The sequence below is a fragment of the Leptosomus discolor genome, chromosome 1 (genome assembly GCF_034619465.1).
Source record: "Leptosomus discolor isolate bLepDis1 chromosome 1, bLepDis1.hap2, whole genome shotgun sequence".
Classification (NCBI taxonomy): domain Eukaryota; kingdom Metazoa; phylum Chordata; class Aves; order Leptosomiformes; family Leptosomidae; genus Leptosomus; species Leptosomus discolor.
Genome location: NC_141391.1, coordinates 92,381,963 through 92,407,397, shown reverse-complemented (window position 1 = coordinate 92,407,397; position 25,435 = coordinate 92,381,963). Strand labels below are relative to the sequence as shown.

General features: G+C 34.9%; 1 protein-coding gene across 2 annotated transcripts in view; it reads left to right on the top strand.

Annotated features, from left to right (window-relative positions):
- DMD (dystrophin) overlaps positions 1 to 25,435 on the top strand; it is a 1,194,940-nt gene that overhangs the window by 511,675 nt on the left and 657,830 nt on the right. For both annotated transcript variants that reach the window (XM_086469458.1, XM_086469399.1), the window contains 7 exons: positions 6,334 to 6,513; positions 8,509 to 8,637; positions 10,203 to 10,373; positions 15,483 to 15,605; positions 17,096 to 17,233; positions 19,119 to 19,271; positions 20,188 to 20,370. In XM_086469458.1, the coding sequence (XP_086325584.1) occupies positions 6,334 to 6,513; positions 8,509 to 8,637; positions 10,203 to 10,373; positions 15,483 to 15,605; positions 17,096 to 17,233; positions 19,119 to 19,271; positions 20,188 to 20,370 (1,077 nt within the window). The remainder of the gene's footprint in view (positions 1 to 6,333; positions 6,514 to 8,508; positions 8,638 to 10,202; positions 10,374 to 15,482; positions 15,606 to 17,095; positions 17,234 to 19,118; positions 19,272 to 20,187; positions 20,371 to 25,435) is intronic.

The window sequence follows — 25,435 nt, the reverse complement described above, 5'->3', positions numbered from 1 at the left end:
ACCAATTCAACAGATAATATAGGTGTCAGATCCTGGCCTTTCAAATGTAAGTATTTGCAGAAATTACCTGAATCGAGTGTACTTTTTCCTAAAGTATCTGTTCCCACTAAGAGGCAGGAATTGCTGCATGTTATCCTGGACACTTTAAAATTCTTGTGAGGACTTCATAAATAATTACAATATTGATACTCCTATGTGTATTTCATTGAGGCATCAGACAAAATGATACATCAATAATTCAGTCCCCAGAACTAGGGCCTCACAGTATCTGATTAATGTCACAGCTTTGGGCTTTGGACTTCCCGGGTAAGTAGGCTGCCGAACACAGTAACAGATCTAATGAAATGCACTGGGAGATTAATTAAGCCCTGCAGATTCCCATTGTGAGGCAAATCTGCAGAAAAACTAAGATGGAAAATGGAGGGGGAGCGAGGAGTACTCAATAGTGTGAATGAACTTTGTGATGCTGTCGATATAACTAAGCAGAAAGCTCTTTTTTTTTTTTTTTTTTTTTCACAGCACAAGGAAGCAGTTATATTTATTATTGCACTTATTTCTAATTCATTTTCAGTACCCAAGACTTCTTGAAAGTGAAAAGGACTCAGAGGGTTTCAAAGATAATTATAGAAGTTAGAATAAAAAAAAAAAAATCATAACATCGTTTTCAAGGTATAAACACCTAGAAATAAAAAGGAATGTCCCTCTTGAGTAGGAAATTACGTTAATGAAACATAGTATTAATCTGGACATGAAGGGAAGTGTGTTATTTATTTGTTCATGTCTAGAATTTCTCTAAGGATGGAACAAAACCTTGGCTGAGTTATGTGAAATGAGATGGGCAATATACTGAAGACTGTAAATCCTTCCTTTTTACTCAGTAGAGACAAGCTAAATCGTTCCATTTTAATTCAGTTCTGTTATAGTAGATAAGAAAAATAATGTGAGGGTGGAAAGATAGTCATTAAACATTGTATATTAGAAATCCGTTTATAATTAGAAGTCTGATTTAGTGAACATATTTATCACTGAAGACACTAAGCATGGGGGGGTTTATTTGTCTTTTAATCAGGAACTGACTTGATAAGAATTAGAATGCCAGGAAACCATGTTCTCAAAAAGGAAATGGCAGATGGTATTACCAGGAAAAATTCTGTATCACTACCTACTATGAGCAGTATGAGTCTGCCAGTGTTTTAATGTTCTATTTTAACACAGTGTATAATATCAGTAAGTATTAAGTTGACTTGAAGTGCTTAGAATTACATTAGCTAACACATTTAGCAACATATTTCCTGTCAGTAAAATCAGCAAAAGAAAATAATCTGATAATTGTGTCAGCTGATTCATAGTCAGTGGCCAGAACGCAATAAAAATAAAAGATGTGCTGTGAATAAACAGAAAAATATGTATAATCACCCACTGAGAAGGCCATAATGTCAGCTTCTGATTAATTCTGTAATCCCGTCCATGAGAGCTGAGCCACTTAATTTCTTTTAGAGAGGTTCAAATTGCAAAGATTACTTCCAAGTAACCAACAGCATACGGGCAGCGTGGAGGCACACAGAATTTTTCTTCAATCATTCATTGGTGTTGAATTTTTTTAAACTACACAAGTTAATGAACAGCACAATTGAAATATTATCCTCTACATTTATTTACAATTCTGGTTTGTTTGAAAAGACCATCAGCAGTTCAACTTGATACATGGTAGTTTTATCAGTATGAAGTATAGCTCAGAAACCCTCTACACCACATCCTCAGAAAAGGCCATTCCTATGTAGCTTCTGTTTTCAAACATAATTAATTTCTAGTTAGTATATGCTAACATGAAGGAGGATATGATATTGCTTCTTTATGAAACATCAAAAAATCAAAACAAAACCGATAGTATTTGTTAGTAAACTGAAAGATAGAGAGTATGCCACAGTACAGTGGGGTCAGAGAGGGAGATGTGAACCCCACTCAAAGTGTACAGGGCTGCACAGGGAAGTGCATTTATTTGTACTAACACAATTAATCCTGTCATCCTATGGATCCCTATGTTAAATAGGTAAAATACTATTATATGCAACTAGAAACTTCTTGTGAATTCTCAGTAATGCTTGTCCCCAGGCCTTTCAACACTGCAGAATAATCTGGCTTCCACCCGGGTTTCAAACCATCCAAAATTGTTTTTCTTATATAAAACTTTTATTTTACACTACAACTTCTTTCCTGAGGTTTCAATGGTAGGGACTGGTATAAGCAAGGCTCAGCTGCTCTTACCTCTCTGTCTCCCTCCCCTCTTTCTGGTGTTACCAGGCCGGGTATTAGAAACTGGTCCTGAGGCATGCTCTGCATGCAGAGTTGTAACAGAGAAGGAGGATCTGTCTGATTGCTTTAATTTCCTGGGTGTTGGGAATCTAGATGCCATTTCTGCTGGAATGTTAAGGTTCTGGGGGTGCAGTGGTGATGTGATCTCCCAGTTTTGATAAAGGCACGCTTTTTTCTGAGAAACACAAGTGAGAAAAAAATAATGGTTCCTTTAAAAGCTAAGGAAAGATTTCATTCAGTGAAATATGAACGAATTTTTGGGGTCAAAGAATTTCTGTTGTGGTATCCTGTAGCAAATAGCCATAACTGGCACTTCAAAAAAAAGTGGAAGCACGAGAGTTTCTTCCAAAGAGACATTTCAGAATTCTGTCTAATAGAAAACTAAACAGCAATTTGAATGGAGAGATTGCCATCCTCTTTACCTCTTGTATCTGCTAGTAGATGTGATCCTATCTGGAGGCATATGTAAAGAAGAGATGACCATATATATATAATCTCCTTAATATAACTGTATAATTTCTATACACATTTCAATGGAGCTGTCTTTCCTGAAATTATTTGTGAAACCTTTGTCTTCCAGGTAATACACACTTGAATAAACTTTTGTTTTATAACAACAACAAAAAAGTGAATATAATAACTTCACTGTAATGACAAATAACAGAGTGACTGTAATCTCTTTTAAAACACTGTTGAACGTTGCTGACAAATTTTCATGGCTACAACTGAGTTGAGTGTTATGATGCATAGTTTTAACCTTTTATTTACATATTTTAGTTCCTCAAAAATGCCAGGTGAGACTGCATGAGAAAATTAGCTTCTTCCAAACTTCTAACATGTTTGTATATTTTGTTTACGCTACATAGTTTCATCCTTATAAACACACAAAATCAGAATGTATAAATTGCCTACTCCTTCTGGGAAGAATCTCACCACTTTATTTGTTAATGTTTTATACTGTACCCGTTGTGGTGGTGTTTGGGATTTTGGTTTTTTTTTTTTTTAAAGCATCAGATGTTTTAAGTGTCATTCTTAAATTACAGAGCTAGCACTTTTGATTCTGTAGGTAAAATTAAAATTCTACATCTTTCTTACATATTTTCAAATAAACTGCACAGCTGAAATGCAATCTGATGTTAGGGCAACCAGAAAGGTGTTTAAAACCCAATTCAGCAAGGTTGGGGTTTTTTCCCCTTAATTTTGAAATATTCTCTTTTATTTCCCTAGAACATGCAGGGAAAGATGATGAGTGAAGGCCAGTTCATTGAATATTGGAAATGACTCTTCAAAAATTAGCAGATTTTGAAAACCACTGCCTGAGTTTTAATTAAATAATCCTAGTTATAGCCTGGGATCATGACCCATTTTTTATCTATTTTAGAAAGTGTTGTTAAATTAATAGCAATCCTTTTGTCTTTTTATTACAGAAAATTTACCAATGCTATCTGTTATCTTGGAGTGGATGAAGTATATATAGACTGTCACTGTCTAATAATACTGAAAAGAGAAAGAGAATTCTGAAGAATATAAGGAAGAAGTGTCAAACTAAAAAAAATTGAAAGTGTTAACAGAGTTGTGAAAGAGCTGAGAAAAAGTTGTTAGTTTACCTAGTACAGGTTATATCATACAGAGGAGGTCCTAGCTGATAATGCAGTGTGGAAACCCTCTGTCTTTACAGACCCTGCTAGTTTTTCTTCTGTATTCAGTGGGTACCGGATTTTATACATATGAACTTTGAATAATTGAGATTTAAGCATTGCAGAAGATGGCTTTTTCTCTTTGATGTTGTGTTGAAGACGTCAGGTTGTTTTGTTAAAAAGATGGGGGGAAGTGTGATTGATTTATTGTATCATTGGTTATTTATGTCCCTTACTTGCTAATACACAGGAGTGTTAATATTCATATTGCCCAGAGGGTCACCTAGTCTTTGGTTTACATTATTTCTTTACTTTGAAAAGAGCAACTCCTGGGATCAGGCAAAGTGCTGTCACACTTTTTGTTACATATTGGTAATTATACATCCGGATTTTTGATATGAGTTTTATTTAATAGACATTTAGTTATCCGATCTGTCTGTTTACATTTCTAGTTGGGACTAATTTTTATATATGTAGCCCAAGACTAGTCTGAGTTTTCATACATGTAAAATACAAAGGAAAACACAATTCATAGTAAATAAGCTTCAGAGATTCTTTTACAAATGGAAGTAAATTGTTCAGAAAATTTAATAAAGTTGATCGAAGTTTTCCATCCTGAGTTGGAGGTAAATTATATTCTTTGTCTTATTATTTTTTATGATGACATTTGGAACCTGCTGTGAAATGGATAAAGTTTCACTAGAAGAGGGCATGTTTTTCCTTTAATCTAATAAGAACCTGTTGTAATTTGAAACTCTGTTTCAAATTCAGTAATTTTATAGTTTATAGTTAATAATTTGCATTAATCGTGTCTTGGTTCTATTACAACTCTCTGTATTTTTGTCACATTGATAGAATGTGGAAAATTTCTCATACTTACATGAAATGCAAGTGTAAAACCTTTTCTGTGAAATAACATTGCAAAATCGGATCATTAATTCTGTAAAGCATAGGAAGCAAGCTGCTGCTTTAAACAAAATGTAGACCAAGTTGGAGGTACTATTAAGATTGTGTTGTACCAAAAAGAATAATTTCTATTCAGTCTCTGCTGCAAACTGAAAATTCTACTTTCCCTAAGAACACATTATCAACAAATACATACTGATGTGTGACCATGAGAGGTGTGATAGTGTAGAGGTAACAAAGGTGTAGTTCTACTGCAGTAACAGTGTTGATCCTCAGATGGAAGAATTGTGATTGCGGTTTGATTAGAAGTGGTGGTTCTTCTAGTATATTCAAGTTATCTGTGAGAAATCAATGTTTCTCTAGACTACTGATTCTTACTTTTCTCCTGTCTTACTTCTCTTTGTGTTCAGTTTGGACCACTTCTAGTGGAGCTTTATTTTATGAGCAGAGATCGTATATGCCTGGATCATTTCTATTAGGTGCCAAGGAGCTCAGACAAACTTCTCATAAAACTGGTTTTATGTGGTATTAGGTATAAGGAATTTGTGCTCTCCTAGAGTATTCAGCAAGACTGTTATACTCTGCAGTTTGTCATCTCAGAATTTAGTATTAAATTCCTGCTTTTTTACATGTTGTCTAAATATGTTGGGATTTGCTCCTTTTGTTAGACTTCTTGCATGTTGCAACATATATTAAAGCAAGAATAATGGGTAAATTATGTGACCTTACATATCATTTAAATCTATTTATATAAGGTAAGGCAGGAGATGCAGGAGATGCTGGAAATCTGAACTTGTAGCACGGCATATGTATTGTAGTCATTCAAGCTTAGCGGTTCTGTGGACAATAGCTTGTTTTAGTATTTTAGTTCGCAGAGTGAAATCCCAAGTGAATGTAATGAAAACATGCATTTCTACAGCTAGGAAACAAGAAATCTACCAGGAGAGAAGAACACCGTTTCTGCTGAAAAAAGATTGCATTGAAAAATACTAAAGGAATATTAAAATATTTCACTAGAGTATTTTCAATGAAGTTCTCTAAGTCTTAAGATGTCATCATGATGCTTTATTACTGTTCCGTTTATTGTGTAGCTTTATATGCTATTTGATAACTATGCCATTTTTTATATGCAAAGTAACTTTAAACATCTCAATATAAATATTGTAAATGTGGATTCTTGTTTAATAATTATATATTAAAACTGTATTTTGAACACTGGAGAGATAATTCTCACTTTTAAAAGTTAAACTATTACCAGAAAGGATTGTGAGAGTATGAAGGACATTTACAATTTTATCAACACTAAAAAGGAATAATTTGCTTTTTACTTACTTCTCTTCACAGAATGCTTTACCTTCCTACAGGAAGCAAGAGTGTGTGTTCTCGTATGAACTTACTGGCTGTTTTAATATTTCATGTTCTTAGTGTGGAGAATTTTTAGTTTCCTGAACTGTTATTTTTTATTCTGTTCATGTAGGCAACACGGAAGGAGATTGAGAAACGCCAGGTCCATCTTAAGAACATCAGTGATTTAGGAGAGAATTTGAAGACAGTGCTGAAAGGAAAGGAAAGTCTAGTGGAGGATAAACTCAGCCTCCTGAACAGTAATTGGATAGCAGTAACTTCACGCGCTGAGGAATGGTTCAATCTGTTACTGGTAAGGAAAGTGCATCTGTTCACACAGAGGAGATGCTAGTGCTCAGTTGTGGCTGCTCAGCCTTAATAGGAGTGCTTTTTATGGTGCCTTGGACTATGCTTATTGAATATATAGGTACACAGACAGTCAGGATGATTGTTTAGTACATTATGTATATTTTAAGAATCTGACTTCTTACAGAGTTACGGCTCTGTGGAGTCTTGATTATTAGCGTTTCCTGTTCCTGTCTGCCTCAGTAGTTCCTGGACTGTTTTGTTTGGGTTTTTCCCCCCTAATGAATGAAATGCAATTCCTTCCCAAGGATCTGGACTACTTGAATACAAATCAAGTGAAAGAAATAGTCAAATAAGTTGAGTAAGTCTTGGTATTGATACCAAAAACATCAGCTGCTTTTGGCTACATTAGCGTTTCTGTTTGGAATAGTACAGTTGGGAAGTAAGTCCCTGCTCGCATGTAGGTTTGGTCTACAGGGTAGCTTTGGTGTGTGTGAACTAGATTCATTTCAGAGGCAACTAAATCAGGAGCTCTGCTCAGGGTGCACATCTGATTTGCTCAAGGACTATGATTTGTTCTTTCAGAACTGCATGATCCCCTTTTGGATAGTTTTATAGTGCATGTTTTGGTGAGGATAATTATTTAAGGGGACCAGATTAAGCCTAGTCGAAAGTAAAATCCCTAATACACATTTAATACAGATTCAGGAGCCTCAGACCCAAATACTTTCAACTGCTGATAGTCAAATAACTATATTCTCCATTAAAATTCATTCTGTCATGAAGAGATGACAGCTTGAACCCTTAAAGACAGAAGGGTCTTAACCATTGGGCTGCCAGAATGCTTTGGAAAATCTTGTATGCTGTTCCAGTTGCTGAGAGCATGGGAATGCAGTTTCAACCTGGAGAAACTGAAGTGGTTCTCAAGGGTGTGTTAGCCTTTATTTTGACTTTTCAGAGCTCAGTGTCTTAGAGCTTCACTAGAGTCTGTGTGGCTACATCATGAATACTCCTGCAACAGATATAAAGTGTCATGATAGGGCTTCTTCAGCTGTATGCAGCTTACAAGCGAAAGCATCTGGTTGTGTCTATTCTATCCGGAAAACATAAGCATTTCGTTCAGTGTGATGTAGGTGCTCAGCTTCAATGTGGAACTGATTATAAGAAACATATCATGGAGTTTATAGACTGGTATAGTTTTCTATTGCTCTACTTTTTCTCTACTTTGGATTCTCTTGTGTTAATATTTAACAGAACCTGTGATAAAAAGGTATAAGAGAGGGAGTTGGTCTTTTACTGATTTTAGAACAGTGTAAAATAATGGTACATGTATGTAGGGGCTAAAAGGACTAGTAAAATCTTTGATTTCACATGGGTGGTACACATATGTATTGTGTGGATATGCATAGGCCCCATTCCAGTGAGCTCACCAAAAAAGACAAAATGTTTTTAAGTTAAGGAGACAAAAAAAGATTTATCAGCCAGAATAGCTTTCTAAAAAGCAGAGCCTTGAAGCAGAGAAATTAGGTGACACGTAAATAAGAGTTTTAGTTACCACACTTGCGTTCTTGATTGTGACTTTGCAAGTGCATTCTTGTTACCATCTGAGTTTTCAATCAACTTAGTGGCTCTCCAAAATGAGTTCTGTACCTGGTTCTTGGGAAACTCTTCTTTCTACCTCCGGTAGGTCTGGCTATCAGCTTCCTGCTCCTCTCAGCAGCCTGGCTGAAGACACCTGTGTCTTGCTGTGACTTTATCACCCTCCTGCCTGTCACTTTGGAAGCTTCTCTCTCTCCTCAAATGTCTTTTTAAAGAAACTTAATAGATAAAGTGAGGGCAAACAAGCAGCAGATTCTATCCTTCACAAAACAAGCAGTTACTGTGTAAAATAAACAAGTTTAATTTCATAATGTGTGCATGTTTGCCACAGCTGGCATAGTTATGGCTATTTCAGTTCTGATTACTTTTTTTTGTATGCAGTATTTACCTTTTCCACATACAGGAATATCAAAAGCACATGGAGGCTTTTGATCAGAATGTAGCTAATGTCACAACTTGGATGTATCGTGCTGAAATACTGTTGGATGAATCTGATAAACAAAAACCCCAGCAAAAAGAGGAAATTCTTAAGGTAAAAAAATGCCATTTTCTGGAAAGCATTAATTTTATGCTAAAAAAGACTGTATCAAAACTAACGTATTTTGAAAGGTATCACAAATTGATTAGCCTTCTATTTTCTGTGGTAAAGTTACCCTCTGGCAGCTTGTAGGTTATTTAATAAATTTGCACTGCATCACAAAAGTTAAATCCCTGTAGAAATAAAACCAGATATGTTGTTACAAGTCTTGGGGACTTCCTGGTGCATAAACCAGCAGCTTATTAAACCTGTGTTTGTTGGAAAATACTCCTTAAACACATCTGATTGAACAAAATCCTTTTTTTCTGTGTTCTTCATTTTTGATTGCTTTTCTGTTTTTCTGTGATACTTTTCTGATATCTATGGTATCTGTATTTGATATCTCTGTCATATGATTGTTTTAATTCTATAAACACTGTTTTTGTTGATGTCAGACCAACACTACAGACAAGAATATTATATGGTGAACTATCTATACAATAATCGGTTAGTGTATTGATCAGAAAGTTTTATTTGGCCCATTACGTCATTTGACCAACTGATGAAAAATTAACTTGGAAGATAGATGCGAATTTTAAAGTATCTTCAAATTATCTATGGATTTTTTTTCTTCTGAAATCAGTGTGAAATTTTACTTTGTATTGAACTCCATGGTCACTACATACTATCTGAGGAACAGTTTGCAAATCAAAATCAGAATCATATTGCTGACAGTAACATAATGATAACATTTACTAAAGTAAAACTTTTCAAATTCCAAGGGAGAGCATAAGTCAATGCCTTATTGATCTTAGCAGGATTATGGGGCAGACTTTTCTTGCTGAATGAACAGTTTTGCCACCATCAGATACAAAGTATGATTATCTTTGCCATCAATACAGGTATATGTATTTGCATCGCACAAAGGCATTTCATACAGACAATGAAATGTAATTCTTAATGCCCAACTGCATTTATGATTCCTGAATGCCTGGCTATCTTTTTCGGCCTCTGCCCATACTGGGATCTACTGTTAAGATTACTATTGCAGAGGAAGTTATTTGGCCTTGACCTCCCCGTGTCGTGTGTCCCCCCCCCTCTTTTTTTTTTATGATAGATTTGTAGAGAAAATTCCCACTGTTTTTCACCTGGTCGTTTTTCCCTGCCTAAACAATGGACATGAACAGTAATAAAAGCAACAGCTATACATCCAGTTCCACGATACATGCATTAGCAATTCTTCCTAGCTTTAGTATCATAAAATAATTCAGTGTATCCTGAAATATGCTGAGGATTGTGTTATCAAAGATAAGAACCTGCCTAGAAATAATGTTCACCATTAATGTCCTCTAGAGATATTAAAACAAATATGTAGAGACATTCCTGCTGTAAATTTGAGGGGTATGAATGGGAATGTTGACTAGTGTATTTCTACCGGATTTACACACTCATGCATAATTATCTGAATTTGCTTTGTGGTTTTGCTCCCTATTCCTTTGCACACTTTCTCTCTCTCTCTCTTTCTCTCTCTCTGCATTTATTACTAACTTCAAGCCCTGTCTCTTGCTCACGGACTGTAGCGCTTAAAGGCTGAGCTGAATGATATGCATCCAAAGGTGGACTCTGTGCGTGACCAGGCAGTAGACTTGATGACAAACCGTGGAGATCACTGCAGGAAAGTAATAGAGCCTAAACTGTCAGAGCTCAACCAGCGATTTGCAACTGTATCGCAAAGAATTAAGAGTGGAAAGGTAGGAGGCCTTGCTTCCGTATGGAGATGCATACAAAGTGCTATTTATATAAGGTACACAATTACAACTACATAGCGGGCTGCAGTTTCTCAAAAACCTAGGTTTTTAAAGGAAAAAACATGTAGATCCTAAGAATTTATTTTTTAAAAAAAGTGTGAGGGTTTGGGTTTTTCAGTGTTTCACAAGCAGAAATATTCACTGACTTTATATGAATGTATCAATGATAACATAAATAATTAACAACATCTGATAATTAGTAAGATTCTTAATCTTCTCAAAGTATGATAGCCTTATTTTTTGTATAGATTGGCTTTTGAGGGCTAATTTTTCATTAAATGCACTCAGTCTTTTCCTGTGAGGCTGTGACTCACCAAGATTTGAGATAGATATATACATACAGATTATATCAATTATACTTCAGCTACTAATCCTTACAACTATTTTGACTACAGAATCTGAATTCAATACAGATTAGGTAATTTTTAGCCAAGTTGTGACTTCTGAATTGGAATGAGGGAGGAAGGGTAAAAGCCACCTAGTTTCTCCATTGTGTTTGCTGCCTTTATTGCAGAGAGCTATTCAGCAGATTAAAGCAGGCAGCCATGTAAGTTGGTATATAGGGTAATGGGAATGCATGGATCCTGATCTTAACTATTTTTGCTGGCTACTGTAATAGCACTGGAAATGAATGCATAGAGAATCAGTGGCAGAGCAGGAAATAAGCTTTGCAAAAAGCATGAGCAGAGAGACATATTTTTCATGAGTCGTTTGGGGTTTATGCAGGGTTCAATATCCTGTGTAACAGGCACGTTATTTGTGGATATTTGAGTTTATTTAGGTATCATTTCTGGAACAGAAAAGAAAATGTCCTATGAATAAAGTCATCTTTTCTTTTTCCTATTGTCCCTCAGTAGTACTTCAGCCATTCAAGTGTGCTTCTCACTACTTACGCAAATACAAACTGTAGACAAAGAACATCTTTGCACAAAGCCCAAACAACTTTTTCATGTGATGTTTTTATTCTGAACATCTGCTATCTGCAGTCTGGATTTCTTTCTCAGTTTTACCTTGCACTTCCACAACACTGTAAGCACACAGGGATGATGCAGCCTTTCATAGGGCTGGGTGAAATTATTGTTTGTCTTAGGGGAAAATGGTACTTCTTGTAGATGGTTTATCATGGGTTAACTGATTGCATTGCATGTTGTGGTCTCACTCAAAGAAGGGGGAAAAGATGCTCATCAAGATGAACTGTCTTCGGAACAGAGCCTGCCAACATCTTCCACCTAGCAACCCTCTCTCTCAGGTGTTCTCACATTTAAGATTGGATAGGCAAGATGAGGTGAAATGGCAGCACCTCATTTAGCTTTATACACTATATACCTAGCAAGATGAGAGGCATTACTGCAGCACGTAATTTTAATGGTAAATTAGAATTTAGGGGACCTTTTCCAGGGCCTTGGGGAATGGACAGCTAGGGTATGATGCACAAAGGCCCTATAACATTCTGTGATTCTGTGATATCTATAGTAATACGTATTGCATAAGATAGGCAAAAGTTTGTCTGAATTCTTGGCAGTTTTACTGACTTGCTATATGCATTTGAATAAAAGACTAAGTTGCTGGGTGCCTCATTTTGTCCACCTGTATATCATAAGTAACTGCACTTCCCTTAGTCATGATTTCAGCTTTGTGGGCTGAAAAATTATTATTCTTATGGGCTGATATTATGCTTCCTAAGTGTTTTAGGTTTTTTTCATTCTTAGGTAAAATTATTCACTCAGTGAATAACAGATTAAAAAATCATCTCAAGAGGATGGTAAGATCTCATAATCTATTTTCAATCAATTCTTATTTGTTTTCAAATTAGCTGTATTTTTTTCAAATGTTAACAATTATCAGTACAACAGTGAAATAAATAAGAAATGACCTGTGGAGTCAGTAAAAGGTAGTACCTAATTGTTGTGTCCTGAATTAACAGAATTGTCATAGCATACTAGAATGACATGTGACATTTTCAAGTGGTCTTTGAACCTCATTCAATGATTGGAATTTCATTTAGATTTTTTCCTTCCATTTTCCTTTTTGTTATTGTTTTTAGCATTTGTCAGAGATTAGTAATTTTAAATTCCAGTTTTGTTAGTTGATTTGTCTTTTAGTGAGATTTAAGTGCTTTTGAACACATCCTTGAGAGCATTTGAGAAGAAATTACTGTGTAGTTTGCTGTTATTTCTACCTCAGTTGAAGTGCTTGCTGAGTGTAATTCTGAACATCTTGGTGAAAATTTGTGAGGACGGTATTATTCTCTATAAATATTGTACATTATTATATTTTCATTAATGTTCATAAGTACAGAAAATCTCTGTCATTAAAACAATCAACCAGATACAATTAAGGTATTTTTACCCTAATTCGTCTCCCAGGTCATCTGTGGAACAGCTGAGAACAGATTACAGTTGATGTCCAGTATCTCTTGTTTTAACTGATTAACTTCAATTATTACTATTTTCATTATAAAATTTTGCTTTATAATGAATACCAATAGTACTGAAGGGAAGAGCAAAACACAACTTATTAGAATATAATGTGTTTATGTCTTTAGAAAGAAGACAGTTTTATGTCTGACAGTTTCTAGAGCATTATGGGGGATGCACCCACGAGTATTGAGGGAGCTGGTGAATGCCATTGCAAAGCTGCTCTTCATCATCTTTTAAAGGTTGTGGAGGACAGGAGAGGTGCCTGAGGACTGGAGGATAGCCAGTGTAACGCCAGTCTTCAAGAAGGACAGGAACAAGGACCTGGGAAACTAGCAGCCAGTCAGCCTCACCTCCGTTCCTGGGAAGGTGATGGAACAGCTCGTTCTGGCTGTTATCTCCAAGTACATGGAGGAAAAGAAGATTATCAGGAATAGTCAGTGTGGATTCACTAAGGGGAAATCATGTTTGACCAATCTGATAGCTTTCTATGATAAAATGACTGGCCCGGTGGATGAGGAGAGGGCAGTGGATGTGGTCTACCTTGACCTTAGTAAGGCCTTTGACACTGTCTCCCATCACATCCTCATAGGGAGGCTTAGGAAGTGTGGGATGGATGAGTGGACAGTGAGGTGGATTGTGAACTGCCTGAAGGACAGAGCTCAGAGGGTTGTGATCAGGGGTACTGAGTCCAGCTGGAGGCCTGTGACTAGCAGTGTTCGCCAGGGGTCTGCACGAGGGCCTGTCTTATTTAATATATTCATCAACGACCTAGATGAAGGGACAGAGTGTATCCTCAGCAAATTTGCTGACGATACAAAGCTGGGAGGAGTGGCAGATACAGCAGAAGGCTGTGCTGCCATTCAGCGAGATCTGGACAGCCTGCAGAGCTGGGTCTAGATGAACCAGATGAAGTTTAACAGGGAGAAGTGTAGGGTCCTGCACCTGGGGAGGAATAACCCCATACACCAGCACAGGTTGGGGGTCGACCTGCTTGAGAGTAGCTCTGCAGAGAGGGACTTGTGAGTTTTGGTGGATAACAGGATGACCATGAGCCAGCATTGTACCCTTGTGGCCAAGAAGGCCAACGGCATCCTGGCTTGCATTAAGAAGTGTGGCCAGCAGGTCAAGGGAGGTCATCCTCCCCCTCTACTCTGCCCTGCTGAAGCCACACCTGGAGTACTGTGTCCAATTCTGGGCCCCCAGTTCAAGAAGGACAAGGAGCTACTGGAGAGAGTCCAGTGGAGGGCTACGAAGATGATTAGGGGCTGGAGCATCTCTCCTATGAGGAGAGGCTGAGAGACCTGGGGCTCTTTAGCATGGAGGAGAGAAGACTGTGAGGGGACCTTATCAACACTTATAAATATCTAAAGGGTGGGTGTCAAGAGGGTGGTGCCTGACTCTTCTCAGTGATGTCCATTGATAGGACGAGGGGCAATGGGCACAAACTGGAGCACAGGAAGTTCCGCCTCAACATGAGGAAAAACTTTTTCACTCTGCAAGTGGCAGAGCACTGGAACAGGCTGCCCAGGGTGGTGGTGGAGTCTCCTTCTCTGGCGATATTCAAAACTTGTCTGGACATGTTCTTATGTGACCTGCTCTAGGCTGACCTGCTTTGGCAGGGGAGTTAGACCAGATGATCTCCAGAGGTCCCTTCCAACTCCTATCATTTTGTGATTCTGTGATCATAAAGCATTAATTACCTTTAAATCTAAATTTTATGCAAGAATCATAAAGAATTTGTTGCTTGCTCTTGTTTTTAAAGCTTTGAAAGAAGAAAGCTTTTTTTGTTCATCCTTTGCAATGCATTTAATAAATATAATGGATATTGTACATTAAACTATTCATAGGCACTTGGGTATCGGGTAGATAAGGTGTGTTGTTGTTAATAAGTGGCACTTGTTTTAGAGTTTAAAGCTGAATGCTAAGCTAAAGCACCATAATTACACTGTGATTAATTTTGGAGGAATTGTCTATTTTGTTTGGTTGAGGGGTTTTTTGGTCCTGCATTTTTGTAGAGGTTTCTTTGAAAGACAAACTCTTTTAGTGAAGTGTTGTTGATTTTTTTAATATGTTATAAAATATTTTTAGGGGGCTATCTTATGCAGAGATTATCTGTCTTTTGTGTTGTGTAATTCACTTGTCGTTTTTGCTGTTCTTTGTGAGAGAACAATGATTTCAAAACACTGAAACAAATTCTCATGAATTTTTTCTCAAGTGGTAGTAGCACGTGGTTTTTCAACTGAATGGATTGCTTGTTGCTGTGTAATTTCTGACAAAGATTTAGGCAAGTAGTGTCAACATTTAATTTTTTTAGACAAATCTTTGTTACACTGTTCATCTGAACCTGTTCTTACACACAAATGTGAGAATATTTTTTTTTATTTTATTTTCACTCACCATAGAATTCTTACGTTTTCTTATACAGAAATTCTACAGTATTGTTAAATACCTATCTTTACTTGTATCTTTACGTACTTTGAGTTGTATGGTGTAGATATTTTTCCACATGACGGAAACTCTACCATTGTTTTAAAAATATGGGATAGAATAGATGTCTCTTTTCATTTATGTTTCTAATAAAATAGTAAGTATGTGTTTTAAATAAATAATCTCTGTATTTCTTCCATTTTAGCCCTTCATTCCTTTGAAGGAATTGGAGCAATTTGACTTCGATATACAAAAAATGCTTGAACCACTGGAGGTTGAAATTCAGCAGGGGATGAATCTGAAAGAGGAGGACTTCAGTAAAGATATGGTAATTTGTTTGAAATGGAAGTCTGAGTGAAGTAGATAGGGAGATAAAAAAACCTGAATGAAAATTGGAAACTTCTGTATTTGTGTTAGGATCTTTAGATATGACTTGGACAAAATTTTACTGTGCTAATATATTATACAGTCGAAAATCCCAGGTTAGCATTAACTAGAAGTTTTAGTGATGTTAATTGTTAGTTTATAAGGAAAACATTTTTCAACCCTTCTGAAAACACTAAGCAAAACAGGAATGTTAACTATGGGTCCTGTACTAGTATTAGCAATATTACAGAATGGGGAATGGGTATTAAAATCTCTGTACCAATATAAAGACCAAGAAAACTCAGAATCATGTATCTAAATGGGCAATATAGTAAAAGAACACATTCACTAAAAACAGATGATAGGCAATGATCATTGAAAGAAATGCCGCTTGACAATTAGTTCTTAACCAATCTGATCATGCCAATTACTGTAAATGGCTTTTGTGGCTGTGGTAAACTTTATTACTCATGTTTGCTCTTTGCAAGTAGTAAAGCCACTTATGCATATTATCAGGGGGGAAAAAAAAAAAAAAAAAAGGAAAAAAGAGAAGTAAAATACTGCTGTGCTTTGCTACTGTTGCCACTGTGGTATGGTTTCTCCAGAGTGACTTTCAGAGGGATGACATTTCTTGGCTGGGCAATAAGAGAGATTCGTCTTTAGGACCCTCTCTTCATGAGTCTTCAGCGAGATAAAATACATAATTCTTCAAAAGCAGTATAGAGTCAATATTCTTTTAAGGAATTTTCAAAGATAGCTAATTTATATCAATGCTAAAAGGAATCTTTCCAGGACTTTTTTTCTTTTTTTTTTAATGCAGGAAAAATAAAATTTAAGACAGTATGTACTCCAGTGGTAAATTCTGAGTGAATCAAGTTTGACAGAGCAGTTTCCACTACTTGAGCATCTTTTGTTCTCTTTTACATAAAATGTTTAGTGTGGTTCAGGAGATACACTCCCAGAAGCTGTGACATAGGTTCAACTTCTATGCAAAAAGTACTTAGTGGTATCATTTTCCCTGCCAGAATAGTTATTTTGCACTGTGATGATATATGAAATGGTCAGGAATTACATGGCCTCACAGCATACTGGCAATTTCAGTGACTACTGACAGTGATTTAGAATATTTTAGATATATCTATTCTTTTTTACTTTAAAGTAAAATATATTTTACCTTTTTGCCTATAATCTTTTCATCCTATTATCCTGAATGCTGCATAAAATCTAATATCAAACATCCGTAGGTTTTCAAGTGCTGTTTTACTTGTACCCCTCAAGTGTCTATGTGTATTGTAGAAAGCAAGTTATTTGGTTTTCAGTATAGAACTGCAAGTAACTGTTAGATGATTACCTTAGCAGAGGAAATGTAGTTTTATGTGTCTGTATCTCCTCGTGCTTAAGTAATAATTAGATTAAAACACCCATTATACCTGTTATTTTTTTTTAAATAAGAGTGAAGACAATGAGAGCACGGTGAGAGAATTGCTGCAAAGAGGCGATACACTTCAAAAGAGGATCACAGATGAGAGAAAACGGGAGGAAATAAAGATAAAACAACAGCTGTTGCAGACTAAACATAATGCTCTCAAGGTATAGGAGCTATAATTATAAGCACATGCTACTAAACCCATTTTTTCCCTTCGTTCAGGGCGTTGCTCTGTTAAATGAATCTTCATTACTATTTAGAGATGAGTAATTTATGACTATTTGGCTGTAAACATATATTTTCTTATATGCTTCTCTTGATACCTTGGAAAAGACATTTTGATTCTCCAGCTTAACAAGTACTGTTTTGTCTTCAGTGTTATAAGCGTCTGATTGCCAGTTGGACAACAATGATTTCTTTGACAATAATTCCTTTTTAACACATTATGCATGTTTTATGTTTCTCCAACAGCAGTCAAGACCTTAGTTAGAATCAGTTCTCACAAACTTACATTGTTTTATAACGTAGTTCTGTAATGAATAAGTTGTTTTATCCTTTAGTAAAAGATTTACAGACTATGTTCTTTAGTGGGAACAGTGGCTCCAGCCTCTTTAGAATAGTACCAATAGACCTAGCAGTTAAAAGACTGAAAACCAAAGTTACACATCAAAATTCTGTGTTACCACACTCCTGGAGGTGTAAGTGTATGATACTGTTCCTAGACACATCCACAGTAAGTCCTGTTTGGACAAGCTACTAGTCATAATTGGGAGTGTCATCTTTCCAGGGAAACATCACCTTGGTCACCTGCCTGGAGCCATAGGCTCTGGTTACTGTCAAAGAATTTTTCATCTCATTGGCAAGGAGAATTTTTCTTTCTTTTGAAAATTTTGATTAAGTTTTTCTTGGCTTGGGAACATGGCATAGTTACATTTTATTATTACTTATTTTTAAGCAGCATCTTTCCTTTCCTTCAGATTTCATTCTAAGTTTTACAGTTTTGCAGATCTATTTGAATTCAGTAAAGAAATAGCTGGAACGTACCATTGTTTTGTCCACATTTAAAAGAAACTCGAAATCTGTTAGATGTGTCTTTGACTGTTCCAAGTTAAATGGAAGTAATTAATAATTTTTATGGAGGAGAAACAAGAAAAGTGTTTCTAGAACTATGCTATTGACCAGATCCTTACTGCTTTTTTTTATGAAACAGAGTGACCGATTTTTCCTTTGGATGGCTCAGTTAATGCATTCAACCTTGTCAAATAAAATTCAGGAACTGTTGAGGCAAATTCATCTGAGTATTTTTATATAAAATGTGCCAGTAATTTTTTAATTTACTTCTTAGTAAGAAGTTATAGTAATGAAAATATTTTCTGAATTCTGTATGAGCAGAGTTAGGGAGTTAAAACAAATGCAGATATATTTTATTTTCATATTTAATAATATTTATATGAAATAAAATAACATTTTTTAATCTTCCTCTTAAAGAGAAGTTTTAATACTTTTATAAAGCTGAGTCATAAACACAAGACATTTGTTATATAAAGGGTATTTAATTTAGGAAAAAGAAATCTGTCTTTACATACATTTCTGCATTGAAATGCTTTTCTTTCAAATAGCTGCAGAGTTTGCATGCAGGCTAGAATTTCACAGGAGACCACAAAACACAGGAAGCCCACTTGTGTCTAGATACTAAGTGGGCTGTGTTTTCCATCTGTCCAGTGAGTATTCTGAACAGAAGTGTTTTATAAAAGATATTGACATTTATGTAAGAGTCTTAACTTCTCTGAATATTGGTGACTGTCTCAGTGGTTTATTCAACATGTGAACAACCCTGAATTAGGTAACCGCCTTTAAAAGAAAAAAATCATCTGTTAAACTGAAGAAAATATGCTGTGTTGAGATACATGTATACTAGATTTAAGTATTGACATTTACCTAAAAAAAATAATGACCTTGTGCACTATTTTCCCCTTCAGTTGCACACATGCCAATTCATACCTTGTAAGCCTTTAATTCGTATTCTAATAATGTCTGCACTGTGAACAGGACTTGAGATCTCAAAGAAGAAAAAAGGCTTTAGAGATTTCTCATCAATGGTATCAATACAAGAGGCAGGCTGATGACCTAATGACATGGCTGGATGACATTGAGAAAAAGTTAGCCAGTCTACCAGACCACAAAGATGAGCAGAAGCTAAAGGTAATGTTGTTTTGGGATGGCAATGGTAGAACTTTTTGAGAGTTTATCAATTTAACAGACAGCAAATGCAACAAATATTCCAATAGATGTTGAATATTATCAGTTCAGTTCTTTATTTCTATTTATAGTAAAACAAACCCTAATTATCTATGTTCAAAGTGACATATCTTAGTTGTACTATATCTTATGTTTGTTTGTTATACAGAATGTTATATAAATAATTTTGAACACACTAAATAAAATTTTACGTCAATAATATAGAAAGTGTGCAATGTATTAAGAAACATCAAATGTTTTCTAGTAAAAATTGTAATTGATTTTATGTATCTTTGTTCCAGATGAACAAATGACTTACCGATATATGGATGACCTCTATCTCATGTTAGCACATTCATTTTCATCAGAACATATTCATATGTCACTGTCAATCTCTATAGATTTATTTACATACTGTCAAAGGTTTTCCTAGTTTATTTTGCATCGTCTTTCTTTGCTTCATTCTCTGTTGAGTTTCCCACAGAGTAAAATAGGAGTTAAGTAATACATGAAAGAGTCAAATAATATATTTGTAAGCTGTCTGAACACTATTTGTCCTGAATATGCTGACCCTTATCGAGAAAAGAGTTTCTTCAATTGCCCATCACGGCTTACTAGCAAGAATCTGGAAGTGGAAACTGTTGGCCTTTGCTAACTAGTTTTCGGTGTGTACTAGCTGTTAGTATCTCTACAGCCAATCTCCAAGAAGGTTCTTCAATTTCAGTTAGTTTTGTTTAAATGTAAAATAAGACATGAAATAGCTGTAAATCTTAATTGTAACAATAAAATGGAATTTATGACAGAAGTATTTTGCTAATTTTAAGTTGATTTGATCTAGTTAGCTAACTGTCCTGGGCCCTGTATTGGTTTTGCTCACTAGGAGATTGATGGAGAATTGGAGAAGAAGAAGGAAGATCTGAATGCGGTGCACAGGCAGGCTGAACGCTTGTCTAAGGATGGGGCTGCAAAAGCAGTGGAGCCAACCCTGATACAGCTCAGCAAGCGCTGGCAAGATTTTGAGAGCAAATTTGCTCAGTTTCGAAGACTCAACTATGCACAAATTGTGAGTTGTTACTGGCAAACCCATATGTTTGCAACTGCTACTACTAACAGCATCCTACTAACAATGAGAGCTTCAGGGTCAGTGTCAACTCTTCAGATATTAATAAGAAAACCCTATTGTCTGCAATTGGGGGAATCTTTATATTCTAATACAATAGTTCTCTACTTTGGTCTTACAAATTGCCCTTAAGTTAAATCAGCCGATTACAAAAAACTCAGCAATGAAAAATTCATGTTTATTTCTGTTGCCTCATTATTTTTCCATAACATTTTCCAGTTTAAAAATGTCAGTTTGCCATGCATCTATTTTGTTCAGAGAACATGTAAAACGCAAAAATTGTCTTTTTCAAACTACCCATCCCATGCCAATTTTAATTGTTTTTTTATTTGTCCATAATACGTTATACCTACTTTAGGAAGAGATGAAAAAATCTCTTCGCTATGTATACATGGCCTCTTCTTCAAATGCTTGAATTCGCAAAGGATTTTTTGCAAGAAAGTGTACTTTTATATTTAACAGGATGAGAACATAATTTTATGAACCAACTTTTTGTTTTCTGATTTTGAGTTGTTTAGTTGTATATAAAATATAATTATTATTACTGGTTTATACATGCTGCAGTAGCTGGATAAATAAAAGGGAAATAAACTCACTATTCCAGGTTCATGATCAAAACATGGATCAAAACCCATTTAAAAGGTTACCAGAGATTACTTTTGCACTTACATGGCAGTTTTCCCTTGCCATTCTTGCTACTCTGCTCGCTGTCTTTTGGGCTTTTGATTTTATATGAAGAAAGATAAGATTTGCTGTCAAGGAAGTGGTTGCATTATGTGCTTCTCTGTAGCCTTAAAAGTGGTAGTGGTAAAAGGGTGTTTGAACAAAACATAATTTTATTTTCTTTATTTTTCAATGCGTCTAGATTGCAGAGGGGACATACTAACAGGATAATTAAAATTTAAATACATGAAGTGTAATTTCTAATGGATATCTGGTTGACTATGTTTTTTAAAAAAAGAAAAATAAATCCAAGAATCAGCAATAATGTATAACCTTCTGGTTAATACAGTCCTCTATTTAATGTACTGAGTGTATTGTGTATTTTTAACTTTTCTACTGCTAAGTTACATAATGTATATATAAGAATAACAATTGGTATAGCTATGCAGTTAATGAAAACAATCAGAGAAACATTAACTTTGGTTTGTATGTTATTAAATCTTGTTCCATCTGATTACTGTTTTCAGATTACTATGGTTTATATTAAAGTTGATGGATGTAATCAGTTGCAAATTGTTTATATTGGCATGGAGCTAGAGCAGGCTTCACTTTGTCTTGTAAATGAGTCTTTTTTTATATATATATATAATGAATATATTTGTTCCTTTGATAAACAAGTAAGAAATAAGAATGTGCATGCAATTTATATAAAAACATTCTGCTGTCAATGTGCTTTTTATCTCATCCACCGCCTACCATGACAGAGGATGCGTATATCCATTATAAAATTTTACTATCAAATCAATAAAACTATATATTAGCATATTCTGCTTTAAAATATGTGAAGTAGATACACAAGCACATGTGCTTTTGAATTGCTCAAAGGAATACAGTCATCAACTTTTTAAAGCCATGTAACCATTACATGTATTCTTATTGTTAAAATATATTATTTATATAATAGATTTCTATCTTTGTAATGGTTAATTGTTTTAATATTCTCAAATATTTCATGCAAGAAGGCTACTTGTTAGTACTTATCTGGGGACTGAGGTCATTATTTAAGGAAATTTACCTGTGTACAGGATAATTACTGTATCCTCATTTCTCATGAAAAAAATATTTTGCTGTGTTGGCAATGAGCAAGTGATATTCATATGAAATAGCTTAGAAATTTTACAGAAGCTACTGAAACTGGTGAGAGGCAGTATATTTTCATAACTCAAATCAGAGTGAGAAGTACAACTGTTTTGTTACTGTTTCGGCTTTGCTGAATCAGTGAAACAAAGTGCGTTTCTCTTGAGTCCTTTTTTTTTTTTTTTTTTTTTTAATACATCCTAAGTACCTACCTCACAGGGATGTTGTGAGGATTAATTAATTGTTTGTGCAAGACTTTTAAATACAAAAGAAAAATCAAGATTCAAACTATTCAGCTGAACACGTGCATATACCAGCAAAAATAACTTTCACAGAGATTTTCTATGTTAACGACTAAATGAATAAAACCGTATAATAAAAATAGAAAAAGGAATTTATATTTAAAGTAAAAGAAATAGAAAACTGCTGCATTTTTTATTTATAATTGATGATGTATTCAACAGACTTATTTAACAATTGAAAGTTGTTATTATAAATCAATGAGGATTTAGTTGTACTGTATAATTTGCAATTCATTATGATGCATTGAATAAACATAGCAAGACTGCCTTGAAGACCTTTAATTATGTGGCTTAATGACAGATTTGCATTTCTTACCTTTGTTGGAGCTAATATTTTTCTGATATCAAAGTGTGAAATTAAAATGATCATGCTCCCCTGGATTTTACTTATCCCCAGTATTTGTTGGGAAGACCTGTCAGAAGGATATAGGAACCACAACCATTTAAGAATTGATTCTCTCTAGCATGGTAATTCTCATAAAATTCTGATTGTGTTACAAATAAGTAGCAGTAAATATCCAGCAATTAACTGACAAATATATATGGGTGTATATTTATAAAAAGATATTTTCTGTCACCACTTTTGATAATAAGGTACGATGTAGTTATGTTGCCTCAGACACGGCATGTTCTCTTTAATGCAAATTTTGAGACATTCGATTTGCTATAGGGGTCATCTCTTTATATGAAAAATGTCACAAAGTCTGACAGTCTATAGGGAAAAAGGTGGCTTTACTGCGATAACAGGTTAAACACGGTACACAAATACATAAGTACAACTGCACAAAACCTAAAATGACCGTAAGTAGGAAAAAGATTTTGGAGTTCATATTGTCTTACCAGTTTCTTCTCCCACACGTTGTCTTTAATCATACGTGGCAAAATAAACAATCAACAGAAAATTCAGTTTTTCAGTTGGGCAGATTTCCGATTTCTGTGTTAAGAAAAATTTAGCATTCTACTTAATTTCTGCTAAAAAATTTCCATTTGAAATCAGTCGGTAGTAACTTCAGTTGTGAAATCTGAAGAACTTATTAAAGAGTGGAATATTTAACCATCATATTTTAAAATGATTAAACACTAAATCCCACTAAAATTCATGGAAGCTTAAGGTAATCTTCAAAAAACAAATCATTAAAGTTTAATCCTACAGCAGTATGCAATTTTTGCATGTTAAAATTACATGTCTGTTTTTAAAGAATTTCATTTCAATACAATTTCAATTGAAAAATACAGAGAGAGATCAAGGGACATTTATTTCTAGATTAGCTCTGCAGAATCTAAAATTATTAATCCTTGGTGGTCGCATAGAATGTTCAGAAAAGTCATCAATCCCCTTTGCTACAGTTTTAACCTAAATCTTCCAGTTACTGTTTTTCTGCAACAGTTCATGTCACTGTTCCAGGGTGATGAAAAGAGTTATCTGATGCAGAAAAAAAAGCTAGATTCAGATAGTTTAATTCAAATCAGGATCAAAATCAGTTATTGATATCTTGATTATGTTTAATTGAATTAGCTTTAGTTAATGCCTGTTTTTTATTGAAGTTTTTTTTTTCATGCTTTCATTCCAGCAGACTATGAGCATGTTTATGTCATGGCTCAGTTTATATTTTATTGAGCTGAATGAAATTACTCTGTGTGTAGAGAGTACTGAAGACATTTATCATAAGGAAACATTTTCTAGATGAACACAGGTGCAGAACTTACACTGTAAATTCTTATTTTGTATGTCTTATTAAGATATTTTATCAAGCTATCCAACAGTCTTTTTGCTGTCACATATGGTGGCTTTTTTTCTTTTCCTCTCTCAACTCAACTATACATGCTGTAAATAGTAAGCCAGAATATTTTTAGGACAAGAGGAATACTGTTCTTGCAGTCTTTTAACAGCTGTCAAAATTGTGTATCTATTGATGTATATACAAGCAAAAAAAATGGGGTTACCTGAGTCATCTCACTAATTTCATTGGTGACGTGCACAAACATTCTATTGAAATTTATGGTCATTTTACTACTGAATTATTTGGGCTTGGATTTTGGCCATACTGGGAAAAATAATAAAATTGATCAAATGATAAACATCAGGAGATACTGTCTTTTTCATACAATTAGGCTATGCATTGAACAAGAATGAATAAGGAGAATAGCTATACAAAATGTATGTATTTATTTCTATAAGGTAAGTGATTTAGTCTGAGCAGTTCAATAGTTATCTGCAACATGAGTAATATACCAGTGCTCTTAGTACTTACTGTGAACTCAACATAATAAGCTTAATTTTTCCAAATAAAAGACATTATTCTGTTTAAGATTCTGTAAACCCTTCAGAAATTCAAAATACCTGTCTCCTTACTGGATAATCACTTCAGGTGAGAGAGTATGTGGTAAAATCCTGGAACCAGATTAAGGACCGATCAAGTTTACATCTGGAATTCAAGAGTTTGTTTAAATTCAGTCTTTTAAGGCCACCTTGCATTTTTCAGTTAATATTTCCCTGTGGAGCTCTGTTTAGTTCATTTAATGAATTTTACACTTTTTTTTTAAACTGTTAAAGTATGCTTCTATATAAAGATATTTTCTAAAATATAAATCAAATAATAGCTAAGATAAATCTGTCACAGTTAGATAAACACAGGACTTGTCCTAATTATCTGTCTGCATCTAGATGACATGGATACTTCACTGGTAAAGTGCTACCATTGTTTTCGATCGTTGTTTTCCACAGTTTTCACAACCAGCAGCACTGGAATGAAATGTTTTTCTTCTCTTACCATTGCTTAAATATTTCTTGGGGTAAATAAACAAGCAATGGTTGCTGAGAAGGGGCAAAGTAATTCTTCATTATTCCCGTAATGATTGGGAGAAAGGACAAATAAAAGACAGAAAAGGCATTAGAAAACAAAATA